Below are 17,983 nucleotides of genomic sequence, written 5' to 3'. Positions count from 1 at the left end.
CAACATTATGGGGGAGATTCACTTAGCCGCTGTAATTTGCCATGGGTCTCTTGAGTCCCGAAAAAAAATCCCTGATAACTGTTCTGTTATCGGGTGATAACAGCCATTTAAAGCACAAATCTGTGAACTTTTTACGGATTCAGTGTGTCAACGCCCGATAACCAGTGTTAACGTCTGTTAACACCTTCATTTAATGGGCGTTGACACAGCTATCTGGCGAATTCGGGAGCCTAATTAAATAGCCACGGGCGTTAAAGCTGCCTCCAGTTATTAGCCATGGTGATTTACCGCGGGTAATTGAGTTCCCCATAAATCTATTTAATTGTACAGGATATGTCACACTATCACAGTCTCATTTTTCTCTTGTGTATATGAAACGGAGTAACTAGTGGAGGAACTCCAGAAGTGAGAATAAGAAGAACAATGTTGGCTTTATATTTGTTGGATTCATTGGCTTTATCGCTTCTGTTTTTGTGAAATGACCTAAGTCTACTGTAACGGTCCAATATATCTTTTTAGGGTGTTTAGTATTGTAGGGTTCCCTAATGAGTTTTATACGTATTCGGTATATAATACCGACGCACGGTACTAAGGCAGTAAGAATCCCGGTGCCTGAATCCCGACAGGGTTAAAATACGGATACATGGTGGTCGGTATGCTAACCCTCTCCCTACCCTAACTCTATCTCCCTGGTGCCTGAATCTAACTTCCCCCTAGTGCCTAAACCTAACCTCCCCCTCCCCGCACCCTAAACCTAACCCTCCCCCTTTAATGCCTAACCCTCCCTCCCACCCCTTATTACCTTCGGCATCCCGACGGTCGGGATGCCTGCGCCGGTATTCTGACCGGCGTCTGTATTCTGACACCGGTATTGTAAGCGTCGGCTTACCGTTTCAAACTAATCAAGAAATAGATGAGTGAACTGATTAATTGTGTTTGGAAAAATGTATGGAATGTTGTACACCTTAGTACTATCCACCAATTACTGGTTTATGTAAGCAGTCCAGTGGGCCTCTCAAGCAGATGCTACTGGCATTTGTGACCTCAGAAGGGATAGACTTGGAGGACTAATGAACACATTTCATGTTTGCTTTTCGGGAGGTATTGCAGTCTCCTGGTTTCTTTCCCTATAAGCTCATTATTGTGGAGTCCTTGAACCTCTAGACGACGGTTCCAATTTGGGATGGAAAGCTAGCTAAACAAAGTACTTCTCTGGTACAGTACTTAGTGTAGGTCAGAGATCAGTAAGCATGGTGGATTGGGATAGTGTAGGCCAACTTAGAGGAACAACCAAGCAGCGCCCCTATATTTAAAGAGGCAATAATAATATTTATTTAATATTATTACACCTTTAAATGACTAAAACCACTGAAGATACCTTAAATGTAACCCTTTGTATGAACAGGAAACTCAAGCTACAGTTTTGTTTATTGGCAGAAGGAGCTGGTTTTGATACCAAAAAAATCAAAATTAGCTCCAAGTTAGCTTAACCAGACCATACACGGTGCCAAAGAGTGACATCAAAAATGCAGTTTTAATGATAGAGATGGTAGCCAGCAGCATACCTACCGTTAAACATGAAAACAACATACCAGGATTGTGAGAAGCTGATTGCTTACCAATATAGGAGCCAGGAAGTGACCACTCCTGACCTATCAGTTGTCATGGTAAGGTTATTGTAGAAGAAGTTTGCTTATGCAGATAACTCAGTTGTATACAGAGAGGGTGGCTGGGGACATGTATGCAGTCCTCTGAGAAAAACATGCAGGTCATTCACACCAGCAATGGCAGCAGAAATTTCTCCCATTTGGCCCGCTCTTGCCATGGATAAGCTGATTTTTGTTCGCAGCGAATCAGCCAGTCCGGAGCTACTGTAAGTGTGGCGTATAGCTGCACTTACTCACCTGGGCTCACAGGGGCAAGTTAATTGAATCAACCCCTTGGTGTTGCACCATGTACAGCTTGTGGTCTCACAGAGGTATATAATTGGAGATACAGAAGAAGCTGGAGATTGGTGCTGTAGCCAGGCATTTCACAATCTCTATACAGCAACTACTTTGTCGATCACCAAAAAGGACAAATCAATATGGTTTTGTGTAGACTACCACTATTTGAATAATGTGCACGTGTGACTTGGGATGTAGTTTGCAGACCGGCGGCCGATGCTGTAAGCCCAACACGGGACTTAAGATAGGCGTCGAAATACCAACGCCTATCTCAATCCTGATGGTGGAATACAGACAAGACGTCAGCCCAAACGAGGTAAGCTGGCGGCGTCTTAGCTGTTAACCATCGGGGGGGGAGAGTTAGGTTTAGGTCGCATAGCAGGGTTAGCATTAGTTTATTTTTGAGGGGGCGGTTAGTGTTAGGCAATCCTAGGGTGGGAGGGTTAGGTTTAGGCACGAAGAGAGGAGCCTTAGGTTTACGCACTAACGGGGAGGGTTAGGGTGCGGGTGCGGGTGGGGTGAGTTAGGCTACAAAAAGGGAGGGTTAGAATAGGGATGCCGCTATCAGTATTTTGACAGGAGGCATCCCGACTGTCTGTATTACATACCCATTCCATCTGACTCACATTGATGCACTGTTGATGAGTTACAGGGAGCCCAGTACATTTCCACCTTTGACTTGAGTAAAGGATAGTGGAAAATTCTTTTGATCCCAGAGGCTTAAGTTTATTGTCCGTGTTCTTTACCAATTTAAATGGAATAAGTTTTCAGTGTAATTCCATTGGGAAATAAATATTTCTCCTCATAGTAAACAACCTGCTAGAGGGATATGAAAAGTTATCAGTGCCTTGTAAACCACCTGCTGGAGGTGTTGGAGAGTTTACTCAAATTAACAGCTCATATTTAATTAATCTCCCTCCTGCATTGAGACCAATATTCCCATCTATCCAGGAATCCAGAGCTACAGTAAGCAGTCAGGAAGTATTCAGTCAAAGTAACAAGTTAAGAGTTTGCTGCAGCATATACATATTGCACAAGATGCATGAGTGACAACATGAGGCACCAATGAAAGAGCCTAATGGTGGCAGAAATTACCCTCTGGTGTCCCAAATGGGACCCACGGAGATCCGTATATGCTGGAACACATCATGTATCCATATTAATGCAGATACAGATCCTGGTTTATCTATTATTGAGACATCAGACTCAGAAAACATAAAACAATAAATTATCATAAGACCCTATCAGGTGTCAGAGCACAGTAGTGTATACATTACCAGCAACCATTGATCCTGGATACTCTTCTATGGTTGAGAAGTGATGGGCACACAGTGACATTCTATAGTTTCGTAACTAGGGTCTTTGGCGCCCAGGGCAAGATGAAAAATTACGCCCGCCACTGTGTGCGAGGCAAAAAAGTGGGCGTGACCACATGCAACAAGGGGTGTAGTCACAGAAAAATGGAGCGTGTCAACATGACGCACCACCGTTTCTCGTCACTCTGGGAACATTGCTTTCCATTCCATATGCACTTTAATGCCCCAGTAGTAGTGTCCCTTATGCAATGCCCACTGTAGTAGTGCCCCTTATGCAATGCTCTCTATAGTAGTGCCCCTTATGCAATGTCACCAGTAGTAGTGCCTCTTATGCAATTCCCCCAGTAGCAGTGCCCCTTATGCAATTGCTCCAGTAGCAGTGCCCCTTATGCAATGCCACCATGTAGTAGTGCCCTTTATGCAGTGCCCCTAGTAGTAGTGCCCTTTATGCAGTGCCCCCAGTAGTATTGCCCCTTATGCAATGCCCCCAGTAGTAGTGCCCCTTATGCAGTGCCCCCAGTAGAGCCCCTTATACAGTGCCCCCGGTAGTAAATCCCCTTACACATAAAACACACCGACACACACAAAACTATACTTACCCGAATCCCCGCTCCTGTGTCTGCCACCGTCCACTCCTCCCACTCTGCACTATGGGAGAGACGTCATGACGGCTCTCCCTTCGCCCACTGCAGTAGCCGGAATGCGAAGTTCATGAGTGAGCGCCAGCCTGGCGCCGGCTCTGGGTGCAGCAGCCAATAAGAGTCTGTCTGACTCTTATTGGCTGCTAAAACAAACACACCTCCGCCGGGTAGTACACTTACTGTCAGTGAATGTACTACCTGGTGCCGGTGTGTTTGTTTCAGTGTAGTGCCGTGGACCGCACTGACCTGGACCATACAAACACCATTCAGCCAATGGTGTCCAGAAACAGACATTGTTAAAAAAAGGGTTGAATTGTAGAATACTTGTCTGTCCAATTAGCTAACAGTGCAGTGCAACAGGGGTGCATAAGGAAGAATATCAACTCGCAGCTCATCATATATTTATAATGTAAGGAGCATGGCAACCCAACCAGCTCCACATCTGCATCTCTTCATTTCAGGAGTTTATGGGGTAGACTTACTAAAGTTTCTATAACTGATAAGTGGTGGTGTTGCCCATAGCAACCAATCAGATTCTATAATTTTCTAGAATAAATAAGGCTAGAATCTGGTTGCTATGGTCAACACCACCACTTACCTGTTATAGAAACTTTAGTAAATCTGCCCCTACATATTAACTTTTATTTTTAGAAAAGCTTTAAATGTCCTGGAGTAGGTCCTGGAGCATAACAGTGAATTAAGCTTATTGCTTTGTCCTCCCCAGCTCTCAAACCAGACAGGCATCTCTGGGATGAGATTTTTTTGTTCAAGTATAGGGCACATTCCAAAAATGAAAACAAATGCATGATATAATTGTAAGGAACCACAAAACACATATGGAAAAACAGAGTAAGTACATATGAGGAGGTGGAGGTAAAGACATAGCACAAAGGGTACAAAGGACCCTGTTCATGAGAGCTTACAGTCTAAAGAGAGAGAGAGGGTGCTGCTAAGATAATACTGTACAACAAAGAAATAATTTTAACTTATTTCCTTTCTAAAAACTTTAGATAAACTACTTGCGCTATATGTACTTCAGTAATATAGTCAGGATGTAGTTACCATCCCAGCGGTTGGGATGCCGGTGCTCAGAATACTGGCGCCGGAATCCCGAAAGTGGTGAGAAACCCAACGCCAGAATCTTGATCGCAGCATCCCGACGGTAAGTATTAGGGTTAGAGGGAGGGTTAGGTGTAGGGTTAGGGTTAGGCACTAGGAGGAGGGTGAGGGTTAGACTGCAGGGGGGGGAGGGTTAGGCTGCTGGAAAGGTGGTTTATGGGTTAGGGTTAGGCTGCAAGGGGGAAGGGATAGGCTGCGGGAAAGGTAGATTAGGTGTTAGTGTTAGGCTACTTACCTACAGGCGTTGGGATTTTGACTGTCGGGATGCCGCTGTCAGTATTCTGACCGTCAGCATCCCAACTGCCGGGATCCCATACCCAACCCATATAGTCATAGTGAAAAGCAATGTTAAAATAATCTGATGTTTCAATTCAATCAATTGCAAATAAGAAAACAAAACAAAACAACATACAGCATCAGGGCATCTTCATGAGTTCGTTGGAGGCTGTTTCTCACTCTCTGGGAGGAATTCAATTGTTTCCAGCCCCTATCGCGCCCGACGGAGCTATTCAATTCTTGCTCCTGTCGGACGCAATCAGCTGCCAGCGCTACATTTCAGCTCGCAGCCCCACGGGGATGAGAGCCGAAATGTGCGAAAAGTGACCTGTTTGGGCGCCCAAACATCACTTTTCGTGGCACAGCACTTTGGCCGGGTTTAGCTGCTTTACGCGGCTAAACCTGACCTCTATGGGCGCGATCAGCGCGAAAAACGGCAGCAATTGAATAGCGGCCCGCGATCTCCTGTCCCTTTAGACGGGAGATCCGGACCGCGTAATCAGTTGAATTCCGCCCACTGTCTTCCTCAGACGTGACCGTGCTGAGTCCCTGATTCTCTCCCCGCTCTAGGCTGCTGCTAAGCAACAGGGCACGTTGCTATCTCTGATTGGCTCTTACTGCCTCTTGCTGATTCAGCACCCTGTACAGAAGTTATTTCTGTGACTTTGATTCACTTTTGTCATAGATGAATGGTTCATACACCTAAACCTTCCTCGGCCAATGCTGAATAGAATAGTGAAAGCCCCATCAAAATCCGTCAAGTGGTTAAAGAGATTAACCCAACCGAACAGGCAGACCCCTAGACCGGGGACTTTTATTTTATATTTTATAATATATATAGAGAGATAGAGAGAGAGAGCGATAAAATCGTCAGTTTGTATGTATGTTTGCGATAAATTCGAGAACTACTGAACTGATTTTGATTGAACTGTTTCTTGAGAACCGAGTAATAGTCGGTATACACAAACACACACCAATCCTTTCTCATCATGAAGCCATTACAGAGATAACCAGTTGTGGAGAGACAAGGGCGGCACGAGAGACGTTTGTGTCCCTCGAGCGGAGGATCCCGCACAGTCGCTTCCAGCTGACAGTCCCCGCCGAAGCCCGGAGTCCGCGCCCCGTCACACCGGCTGCCCCGTTCGGCTGCGTGGTGTGCTGGGAGAAGTTTGCCTGGCAGGTCTGCGCTGCCTGGCTCCGGTGCTCTGAGCCCAGGGAGGCAGAGGAGGGGCGCCCAGAGCTCAGCGCTGTTATTGTGTCTCTTCTGCCTGTTTTGTATCCCAGCGCCTGCTACGCTGGTTCTGTGCCCCCCCCATCAGCCTCTTCCATCCTGATTTTTATGAACTACTGTTGAGGCTACATCTACCCAGCCCACACCCGTGTGTGCCATCCTTCCCTCCCTCTGAGTACCCGAGGCTGCCACTGCTGCTGATTCCCCATACGCTGGTTGGGGGGGGGGGGGTGAGCCGCTTTGAGCACTGGACACACCGCCGCCTCTGGGATCTACCTGCCCTTTTCAGCGTGGCTTCTGTATTTGAAACTTACCCGGGAAACTTTGCTGGGAACATCAGACTGTGCACAGAGGAGCGGACACCTGGGGAACGATCAGGAGCACCCAGGGGTACTGTCTCCTTGTAATCAAACAAAATGAATAATCACTCGTTAATGACAGGTAGGCACTCTTAGTTTATTAATAAATTAGAGTGACCAGCTGATGACACCAGTACTTTATGGGACTAGCCTAGCGAGCCAAAATTGGCGATTAATATATAATACTTCTTCAATAACAGCTTTATTTTCAATGTCCGAATTATACATTGCAATTAAACATTGTGACACAGCAGTTTGTAGTAATATAAAAAAGAAAATAATTATTTTTCTGCCTGCGCAAACTATTTCAGACTGTTAGACAAAAAATGTGTTGCACAGACAAAAAAGGTATGTTTGTTTTTACTTAGGTTTGGCGACATACACCCATTCTGTGCGACATTCATGTATTAGTGCATGAGATTGTGAAGCATGACAATGTTACGTCATGCAGAATATCTGATATTGTCTTTGTGAGCTGCTGAGAGACAAGAATTTTGTTTTATTCTTCTTATTTCTGCATAACATATTTTTCAGGGGAACATATGTTTTAATCTTCTTTTGTACTGGGTGTGTTTGTGTCGGGGGTGGGGGGGGGAGGATTGGGGGCAAATTGGTACTATGTTAGATCACTTGTAATCTGTTGTTGGGAGGAATGTAGGCACAAATCACATTAAATACTCTTAAGGTATCACAAAAAGGAAGCAATAATACCAAAAAGGAAGAGGCCTTTGCGGGTGCACAGCTTCAAAATCTGCATGAACAATATATAATAAAATATAACTTTTAATATATTTACATAAAAAATGGTAGCGGGTCAATACAGTCTGTATTTTTCACCAAATAAACTACAATCTCGTAATAAATACACATTAATATTCTTGGCCAAGAGAAAGTGACATATTACAAACAAAAAATGGGAATACACCAACAATATTTATAAATACTAGTTAGTGTCCCTACAAGGGCAACTGGTTTTAATTAAATCACATACCCGCCTGGGTGAAAATTTTAAATGGAGAAATCATGGTCAGTATAGTGAGAGAAAATGGCAGGAGAGATTTCTCTATTGTCTGCTGATTTTAATACATGATATTTCTACCATAAGCTCCAAAATGCTGTAAATATACAGTATATACATTAGTAATGATTGTGATAATCCGTAATCACCAGATTTAGCATACACTAGACAGATAAATAAGCACATTCACATGGAAAGCAGTAGGTGTATAATATCATATGATAGCTCTAGATTTTCTGGCTAGTTATATAGGCACAGAAGAGTTTTTCAAATGGATAGCATAAAGAATGGAGATACTATAGCTCGTATGGTTCCAAGATCACACAAACATAATCATATCTGATGTATTGTAGACAAATAATGCCGGCCATACACGGTGCGATGGCACCGTGCGAGGCGACAGGGGATCCGACGTCCGACTTATCGGGCGGTCTGCAAACATGGTACGATCTGGTGGCCGACCACCCGATATGCCGGCTCCCCCCTCCCTCACCCGCATAGCACTGCATGGGATCGCACATCAGATCCCCTGATCGACTGATCCTGCAGTAAGATCAGGGGGTGCGATGTACGACCCCACGGGAGCACTCTTTGACCAAAATCAGGCCCATATACGGTGCGATATAGCAGCCAAATCGCACCAATTCGTCGGATCGGCTGCTTTTTCGCACCGTGTATGGCCCGCATTAGTGTCATAAATAAGTAACAAATGTAGTTGTAAGCCACCATGGAAGACAACATATATCAAAATCCTGAAGTTGCAACATTACAGGGAAAAGAAACATTCATTTATTAACAATATTTATGATATGCTGTATCTGATCACAGTTAGCTCATAGTGAAATTCCTAGGAATATTCATCAAGGTTACCAGTCATAATGGAAATGATCCTCAAAATAACATGAGGTAGCAAAAATGTTGTAATAATAAACAAAACTGATATAGCCAATAAATAAACCGCTTGTCTTTTTTTTACTTATCCAACATTTGTAAATAATAGCAATTACCTTCTAATATGCAACTCAATTAGATCCGGGAGATACCGATGTCTCTTTTGCTCCTACAAATGTAGTGTGTGTGGATAGAAAAGATAGAGTTGTAATGCCGCAGTTGAACCCCATGGACCAGCTGTGTGCCCTGAAGCAGTGAACAGGCAGCCAAGGGGCCAGGTGAGCGATAATTACAAATAGAAAAAAGATAGGTCAGCTCTGCTGTCTGTATAGAAGTTAACCAGCGTGATCCCTGATACTATGTATTGCAGGGTTTCACTGCTGGACTGGATGAGAGGATGACTAGGGAGGAGGAGGGAAATACTGTACCTGTGTATATAAATATATCAGCAGAGTTCTCCAATGCCAAATGAAAGTTCCCATCCTATCCATACCCCCTTTTTCACTCCTGTCCTGTTTCCATCAACGTACCGCCCTCCCTTGTGTTCCCTAGCCCCATTCTGAACGTACTTCTTAAACTTTTATATGAACCCTCTGATTTTCTTTATTGTTAGACACAGCTATACAAAACACCTCACTTTCTTATCCCGCTCTCACACCTATACTCCTCCCTCCCCCCCCCCCAAAAAACAAAACATACCCTTGGGTGCATTTGACCTCTCTGAATGTTCTCCTAATCTAATTTAGTACTCTTGATTTACTGGTCTTACTTTTGACAAATACTATTCCATTCTCATATGTCTCAATTGTTAGGACCATAGAACAATGTACACTGCTCTATTTCTGTAATAATGTATTCATTATCCTCTGTACTTTCAATAAAAATGTATATGTTAAAAAAAAAATTTCACCTCCCACATCTCTCATTTTCCACCACTCTACTTCCTTTTTTACTTGTGGATCTTTGGCTGTCTGTTTCTATTTACAGCTCTATGCTGATGATTTCTCTGTTTGTCTTCCTACCTTTCTTTTAATCTCCTGGAGATTTTACAAATACCTACTACCTCCAAGAAGGCTTCATTATCATCCTAATGTTTCAAATACCTACTACCTCCAAGATGGTTTCATTATCATTCTAATGGTCTTCCCTATATACTAAATCTCCTACACATAATGGAAACTTGTTTAAATGTATATGAGCTCATCTCAGTTTCTGAAACTGTTGATTTCAATTAATCTTTCTTCTCAACCATAACATGCTGTCCTTTTCTAGCTACACTCACCAAACAGATACTTACTATATATAAGGATATATATATATGTCACATATCTGTTCTGCTACTGACACCCAAGGTCATCTGGGAGTTTGTTGACTACTGGAGACTCCCAACCAGTACTTAAAACTACTTGAGAGGAACTCAACCCTAGTCCTAACTCTCAGGACCATGGAGCTGGAACAAATACTTCAGAACTCAGGAACTGGGCAGGAGGCAACTCAATAGTCTGGCTGGAATCCACTGAAAGCCTACACCCATATCCAGTCCCCAGCACCCAGAGTCAGCCTCTCCACTGGAAACTCAGCATTAACCCCAATACTCAGTGAGAGGACTGTCAGGACAACAACCACCATCAAGGTCACATCAAAGATTTGATGAGCAGAGAGTCCCAGAGGCAAGCTTGGAGCAGTCATGCTGAGAAGAGTAGTGGGACTCTCAGAGCAGCACTACAGGCTGAAGTGTCTAATACAGGATCAGTCCTTTTGAACCCACAATGAGCAGGCAAGTTGTTAGCAGAAGACTTGCTTGAAATACAAATGGTAGCAGACTGAAGACTTGGCACTTGAAAGCACTATTACAGTCAATGTTAGCAAATGGATATTTCAGACTGCTGCAGGAATACCACAGGCTGGAACCGGAATGTGGGTAGCAGGCTTTACCGAACTGAAACTGGAATGATGGACACAGGTTGGAAATATGCAAGTTAGACCAGACTGGAACTGGAGGAGACAGCAGGTGATTTAAAATGGACTAGAACAGGAGGAGGCTGGACCATACTGGGACCGGAGAACACTGAAAAAACCTTGATCCGAACTGCTTCCAGAGGGATCAGGAGGTGCCTTGAACCAGACTGGAACCAGATGAGTACTTGCACTGGACTGGAACCAGCAGAGACAGGCAACGGACTGGAACCGCAGTAGACAGTGGCACTGAACACAGGCTGATGGATTTCTGTATACTGGCAGAGGCGATAACAGTGCAGGGTAGATGGAACCGAATCACAGGTATTGGTAGAAGCAGCTTGTATAGTCATAGGTAGCAGGAACGCTGGTTCAGGCGGTGGCTCAAAATCAGAAGGTACATACTTGAGCCGAGCACACAGAGGAAGCTATGTTCCATGTTGTTCTGACAGTGTGCTAGTGACAGGTGCATCTTTAAATAGGGCGCACTTGCATGGGGTAAGAGAGAGCAGTCAAGTGAGAGCTGCAGACAGGCAGTGACTGGATGTTAGAAGTCAGCTGACCCGATCCATCATGGCTGTGCCCATGGACCTTAGGAAAGCGCTGACATTGCACTGGAACAGGATGGCCCACTTTATAGAAGCACCACTGGACAGAGTATGAGAGGCTAAGTTCCTGGTTTGTGACAAATATACAACTACAGTCAAATCTTTCCACACATTTATGGTTACTTCCCTTCAAAAGTACAACTAATGCGGACCATACATCTACAGGCCGATTCCCCGTTCTGCCGATCGGCAATCAAAAACACTGATTGGCAGACATTCATGATCAGCGATCAATCTGGGAAATTCAACATGTTAAAAATCCCTGACTCACCGATTTCGAGCATTTTTAGGTCAGGATAGGGGAATCAAGATTGTCCAACATGTTGGATTTCTCTAATCCACCGATCTAGGTGTTGGCAGAACAGGAAATTGCCCTGATACAGCCTAGATATATGGGCCCCATCAGTCCTCTGTGCAGCCAAAACAAACCTACTTCACTTCTCTTGCTAACTCACTCTCCACTAAACCCAGCTAGTTTTTTGCCTACAAATTGCTCTCTGCTGTGCCCAACTATCTATCCTCCAACTAACGCTTCCACAGATAAATATGTTTAAAAATTATTGAAAGGTAAGATATTTATTTCCCTCTAACCACCTGTTTTCAGCTGCGCACTCAAAGCTCTCCTTCTATCTTTAGCCACTAATTTAGCATGTATCTTCCCACTGGCACACTTCTCTTCTACCATATCAGCCAATCAAATTCTAGCTGTCCTTTGATTAGTACACTCTAGAAAATGACAAAATCTGATTGGTTGCCATGGGCAATATCTCAGCATTTATTTTTAAAATGTTTTAGTAATTCTACCACTGAGTCATGCACTAATCACCCCGTACTAAAGAAGGCTCATTTTATTCCACTTGTCTCTGTAACCTTTTTTTGCTTTAACTGATTGACTCATACATTAATTTATTTGATCCTTTTCAAACTGGTTTCTGCCCATAATATAACACTGACACTGCTGTTATTAAAATGACCAATGACTTACTCCCAATGGTTAGTATTCCTTATTAATACTGCTGCTATATCTTTCTGCAGCTCTTGTCACAGCTGACCACCATCTACTATTCTAGATTTTGCTCGCTAATTTTCCAGGGCCTTTTCATATAACTTTTTCAAGGAGAGAGGTAAAGTGGAGAGAGCTAAAGTACCAACCAATCAGCTCCTAACTGTAACTTTACAGGCTGTGTTTGAAAAATGACAGGAGCTGATTGGTTGTTACTTTATTTTTCTCCACTTTATCCCTCTCAAAGTTTTGATACATCTCCCCCTGTATCTCTCTCTACTTTATCTCTCTACAACCTTTTATACATCTCCCCCTTTATTTCTCTCCACTTTATCGCTCTCCAAGCTTTTATACATCGTCCCCAAAATCACATATTTATTGTTTCCGACAAAGGTCCATTCTACTTTACATTGGGATAATTCAAGGCTCAGTCCTAATTATACATCATCAAGTGCCCCCCTTGGGATGTTCCATTGCAACCTGAAGCTGAAATTATCCTAAGTAGACAGTAATAGGTGTGCTAATAGCTCTTCACATTTAAGCCAACATGCACACAAGTAATGCAAAGGGACGTGACTTGTGACAGCTTTTGTAGTATGAGATTCTGGTATTAAGACAAATATACAAGTGTAAACTACTGTAAATCTTTCATGGCTGATCTTGTAAGACTACAAGCGTATCTACTTGCCGATATAAATGAGCGATTGAACAATATCGTTCAATCGCTCATTAATCGTGCATAAATCGGGCAGCTTAATGTCGGAAACGACCAGCGATGCACGCTCCCTCTGGTTGTTTCCGACTTCAATCAACGTCTGAACATGCCGGTCAATCTGCCGATAACGTCAGATTGGCCATGTTCAGGGATGAAGGAGGGTGCCTACACTGAACAACATATCGTTCAGTGTAGGTACTACAGGGGATGAGGAACGACTGTACGATTAGAATGTTGTCATCGTACTGTCGTTCCAGAGTCTGCTAGTGGATACGCACCTTATTGAAGGGACTTTTTTGGCAAGTTTATTGACTGAAAAAATGTTTGCTCACAAACTTCTTTGTGTATTGTTTAGGTATTCTTCGGCAGAAATAAGGAAACATGTCACACTTCACAGTACCTCTGGGTTTCTACATCAGCGCAGCCTGAGTACACCTACTTCATCTTCCCTGCAGCTAGTGAGTATAGCAATTTTACTGATATTGTGTAATAAAATGTAATGAGATGTAATGATATCCATTATTATTTGCAACTTGTATTTTTAAGCAGTATATTACTAACTATACTGGTAACTATAATTAATTAATACTTAATAATTGAATGCTACAATTGTCCTCTTGCTTTACAAGTAGGTATACTGCAATTTGTGTAGTTATAATACAGTACAAGCATATTTTAATTTGTGTGCAGGTTTTTGTTCTCTTTCTAGGCTGTAATACACTGGATGATGCACAAAAAGTCCAAGATTCATCAAACAATGGGCCTGATTCACACCCGCTCGCGAGCGCTCGCAAGCGGGTCGATGGTGGCCCAGTGCGCATGGGCATGACGGAGCCGGCTCTGTTGTGTGCATGCGCGAGACCCGGATAGTGATAGGCAAGCCGTCGCTCCGGGTCTCGTACCAAAGGGGCGTGCTGTCGATGGTGAGTGACAGCACGCCCCCTTTGGTGGGCGGGCCAGGGGCGTGGCTGCCCAGACGGAGGCGTTCCCATGAGAACGCCTACCGTCTGGGGCCGGCCCCACTGACATCACAAGTGATGTCAGTGGGAGTGCTTTCGGCTCTGTTTGAGCCGAAAGCACTCCAGGGCTTGCGGCAACGAGACCCTACCACAAGGGTCTCGTCGCAAGCCCGATGGTCGCGATGGTCTTGACCATCGCGACCATCTTCCTGCCCGCTCGCTATAGCTGTGGGTGGTCACCCACAGCTATGCGAGCGGGCAGGAGGCCGTTCAAAAAAAAAAAATAGCCCGGTCCTGATTCAGAGCGAGCGCTCTGTCAGAGCGTCCGGCTCTGAATCGATCCCAATGTTCTTTGGTGACATTGTGCACCTTAAATTGCTCTGCAAGAAATAGATATGTAGTTTACAAAACTACAATACCCGGCGCTCTGTAGTAATTTATAACATAAATGATCCACCTGCTGGCTAGTAGCAATCTTGGTCTAGTTAGGACCAAAAAATTGTAACAACCAAAAAAAGACAAACCATGTAGCTACTGCGCAAGATGGAAATTGATACTAAATATCTATATAAAATCGTATATTCAGCTCTCTGATGGAATGTGTAGGAGACTTTTTGAATGTAAAATCTCTATTTAATGAACAATAAAATACACATGTATTATAAAACAAAAATGACCACAAGTCAGATTAACATGCAATAGTTGTAACTGTATATCAGTATCTGTTGGATACTAAAACTTGTTAACATGTAACAACTGAATTGGGATCACAATTACTGAATATATATTAAAACAAAAATAATGGAATAAATGAATGCTGAAAAAATGCTGGCGTCCCAGCTCCGATTCATATGAATTTATGTAATAACTCTGTCTCTGAGTAACCAATGTATATAATTACAATGAGCATGGCCACGCTACTAATATACATACGGTCCAGTAGAAAGTAGTTGAAAGTCACGGCAGGCAGATTCCAAGTAGGTATGCACGTGAATAAGGCGGGATGCGGTGGTAGCCGCTAATTGTTCAAACCGGGAGTGCCGAGTGGTGAGTTCTCCTATTCCTCCAGCATTAGCTGGGGACGTGTACAGCTGATCGGCAAAGTATGTGACGTGTAGGGCTTGCTGGGCAATTAGTCCTCCAGTGACTCCTGTCTCAGACACGTCTGTAGTGTAGCGGCACCGGCCGCTGGCTGAGTATTGAACAGGGCTTGCTGAGCAAGTTGTGCTTCAGCTTCTCCAGCGGTAAGACTTGCCTCTAATAGCCTCTGCTACTACAGTTACAAGTACAGTATACAGTTACAACTATTGCATGTTAATCTGACTTGTGGTCATTTTTGTTTTATAATACATGTGTATATTATTGTTTATTAAATAGAGATTTTACATTCAACAAGTCTCCTACACATTCCATCAGAGAGCTGAATATACGATTTTATATATTTAGTATCAATTTCCATCTTGCGCAGTAGCTACATGGTTTGTCTTAAATTGCTCTGGTTTTCCTAGATTTCTGCCAAATTGCATTGCAGAGACATTTGCTGAAGAGCAGAATGTTGCATCAGCCAATGGGAGGGCACTGGGTGGAACAAAGACATTGCAGAGTAGGGAGTAGGTGCACCAGGGCACCTAGTTTTGTGGAAGACTTAATTTTGTTGTCTTGAAATCATTAAAGTGAAATAAATTGGTGTAAAGGGATCATTTTTCCCTTCTGTGAGCAAAGATGTGCACAGCCCTTTCTTCTTTACAAAACGACATCTTATACTTTGAATGGGGTATATTTAATACTTTTCCGGTGAAGTACATTTCTACAAGCATTTTGCCCAGTATTAAAGTCCTGATGTGTCCTAACAGTCATAATTAATTTAAGACAAAAAATGATGCTTAACAAACAAATTTAGTAGGTATTAAGTATCACCATGCCCTTGGGTGCTCAACCCATACCCACTGACGGATATGAGAGATAGAACACTGAACCTAAATCTAATGCTGGGCACCCTACTCCTTGGAGTCAGTGTGGTCTAGCAGGTAAGCTATTCCATCATAGTTTGTATAATCTGATAATCTGCACTACAATGAAAATGTTTTTCAACCTTCAGTGTTGTTTTAAAACCATTTTCGAACACAAGAACTTCACTGAGGTCCCTCTTCTGCCACCACATGCTCAATTCAGAAGGGTCCAGGTACTTAAAGTTCGCAGGAGCCTCCGCTGGACAGCCTCCTTAATGAGCTCTGAGCAGCCATTGTTGTGTGATATGATACACAACTAGAAAATCCACCTTCTGATTAGCAGAGTACTGTGGGCAATCCAACCTCCTGTTTTTCATACCCACTCCCAAAAAAAATCAACCTAAGTTAGACTCTAGTAATTTCTCCTTCATCCACTAGAGGACATTGGAGCTCAAGGCACTGGGGTTAATACGTTGGTTGAGTAGAGCTTAGCACTTTAAATAATTTAGAAGAGTGACTGGCTCCTCCCCCTCAATGTCCCATCAGCCCCAGTTTTAGAAATGTGCCTGAGAGAGCAGGTGCACATTAGGCTTTCTCCAGCCTTCTTTTAATAGTTTTATTTTTGTATTGTAATATTTCATTATTATTTTTTTACAGTGAGGACAGACTGATTGCTCCACTGTGGCATTCTGCTACTGCAGCCAGTGTCCGGTGACCATGATGGGGGGGGGCTCTACATGGAGGGTCATCGGACCCACTGGGGCCCACCACAGCTGACCAGGGCTAGTGTCTGGGTCCCCCGCTCGCCCACCCCCACTGCATCCCTGCCGCAGCAGCGGTGTGTATACCCCTCCCTCCTGTCTAGCAGGAGCTGAGGGTAAAACACAACTGGGCTCAGTGACAGCGCGGGCTGCCGCGGCTGGCACTTAGGTTCCCCTCTCCCTTGTCTCACCTCCTCCTTCCCGGCAGTGATCAGCGCTGCAGCGCGTCCATATAGGCTGCATCCACGAGTGCAGGAGGAGGATGTCACTACCTTCTCCTGTAGTTAGCCGGGGGGAAAGCCTCTTCCTTCAGCCCTAAAGGGCTGTATTAGCACGGTTTGCGGGCTGTTTGAACAGCGATGCTTACCGTGTCTGAGGGGACAGGGCCTACCTGTAGCGGCCCTAGTTTCTGTAGCAGAGCTATGGTCCCACAGTAATTTGGCACGTCCTGCTCACTTGGAGCGGCACCATCTTGGCTACTGCACGAGTTCAGCTCCTGGCTCCATTCTAAATCTTGCTGCCAGTCTGCTAGGAGGACAGCCCAGTACCTGCATACTGCTCCTCCACCTCCTCTAAAGGCTCTGTCTCTCCTGTTCCATGGGGTCCTTAGTGCTCTTGTACACTCTCTTGCCTGTGTGTTTGCCTGTCTGTGGCTGTGCTGCAGGTCTGTGTGTTGTGTGTGTGTGTGTGTGGTGCAGCTGTGACAGGAAAGGCAACAGACAAAAGTACTTAGCTTAAGTTATTTGCCTGATCTAGATGTAAAAAGAAGTTTGTGTAGGCTCGCTCAGAAGAGTTTGCTCTAGTTGATCAATCTATCCAGACTGTTACTCCCACCTGGATGAACAATCTGACAGGGGTTATGGCTGTTTTAACCTCTGAGTTAGCCGCTTCTCATAAGGAACAGGAAGTCCCAGTACTTCTCATGCCTCTTCCTTAGCTACCGAATCTGCCTGGATTTAGGGGCTAGCTCATTCTGTAGAGAGTTTGGCCCAATTAATGGGCTCCTCGTCCATGTCTGCAAAAGGTGCAGTAAGTCGGCATCCTCAGAAAACGGCTTTTCCGGCTGTCCTTCAGTTGGAAGAGGAGTTGGATGCAGATCACTCTTCCCAGGAGGAGGGTTAGCTGCAGGAGGATTCGGATGTGGAAGTCCACTATAACTTTTCCAACTTCTCTCCAGTTAGATGAGCAGATGGGGGCAGCCTAGAAACATCCAGACAGGAAATTTCAGCTGCCCA

General features: G+C 44.1%; 1 protein-coding gene across 1 annotated transcript in view; it reads left to right on the top strand.

Moving 5' to 3' along the window:
• DOCK8 (dedicator of cytokinesis 8) overlaps window positions 1–17,983 on the top strand; it is a 185,015-nt gene that overhangs the window by 4,356 nt on the left and 162,676 nt on the right. The window contains exon 2 of the mRNA XM_088476605.1: window positions 13,435–13,537. Within this exon, the coding sequence (XP_088332731.1) occupies window positions 13,435–13,537 (103 nt within the window). The remainder of the gene's footprint in view (window positions 1–13,434; window positions 13,538–17,983) is intronic.

The sequence above is a fragment of the Taudactylus pleione genome, unplaced genomic scaffold (assembly GCF_031769625.1).
Source record: "Taudactylus pleione unplaced genomic scaffold, aTauple2 ptg000190l, whole genome shotgun sequence".
Classification (NCBI taxonomy): Eukaryota; Metazoa; Chordata; class Amphibia; order Anura; family Myobatrachidae; genus Taudactylus; species Taudactylus pleione.
This window is presented reverse-complemented; position numbering and strand designations above follow the sequence as displayed.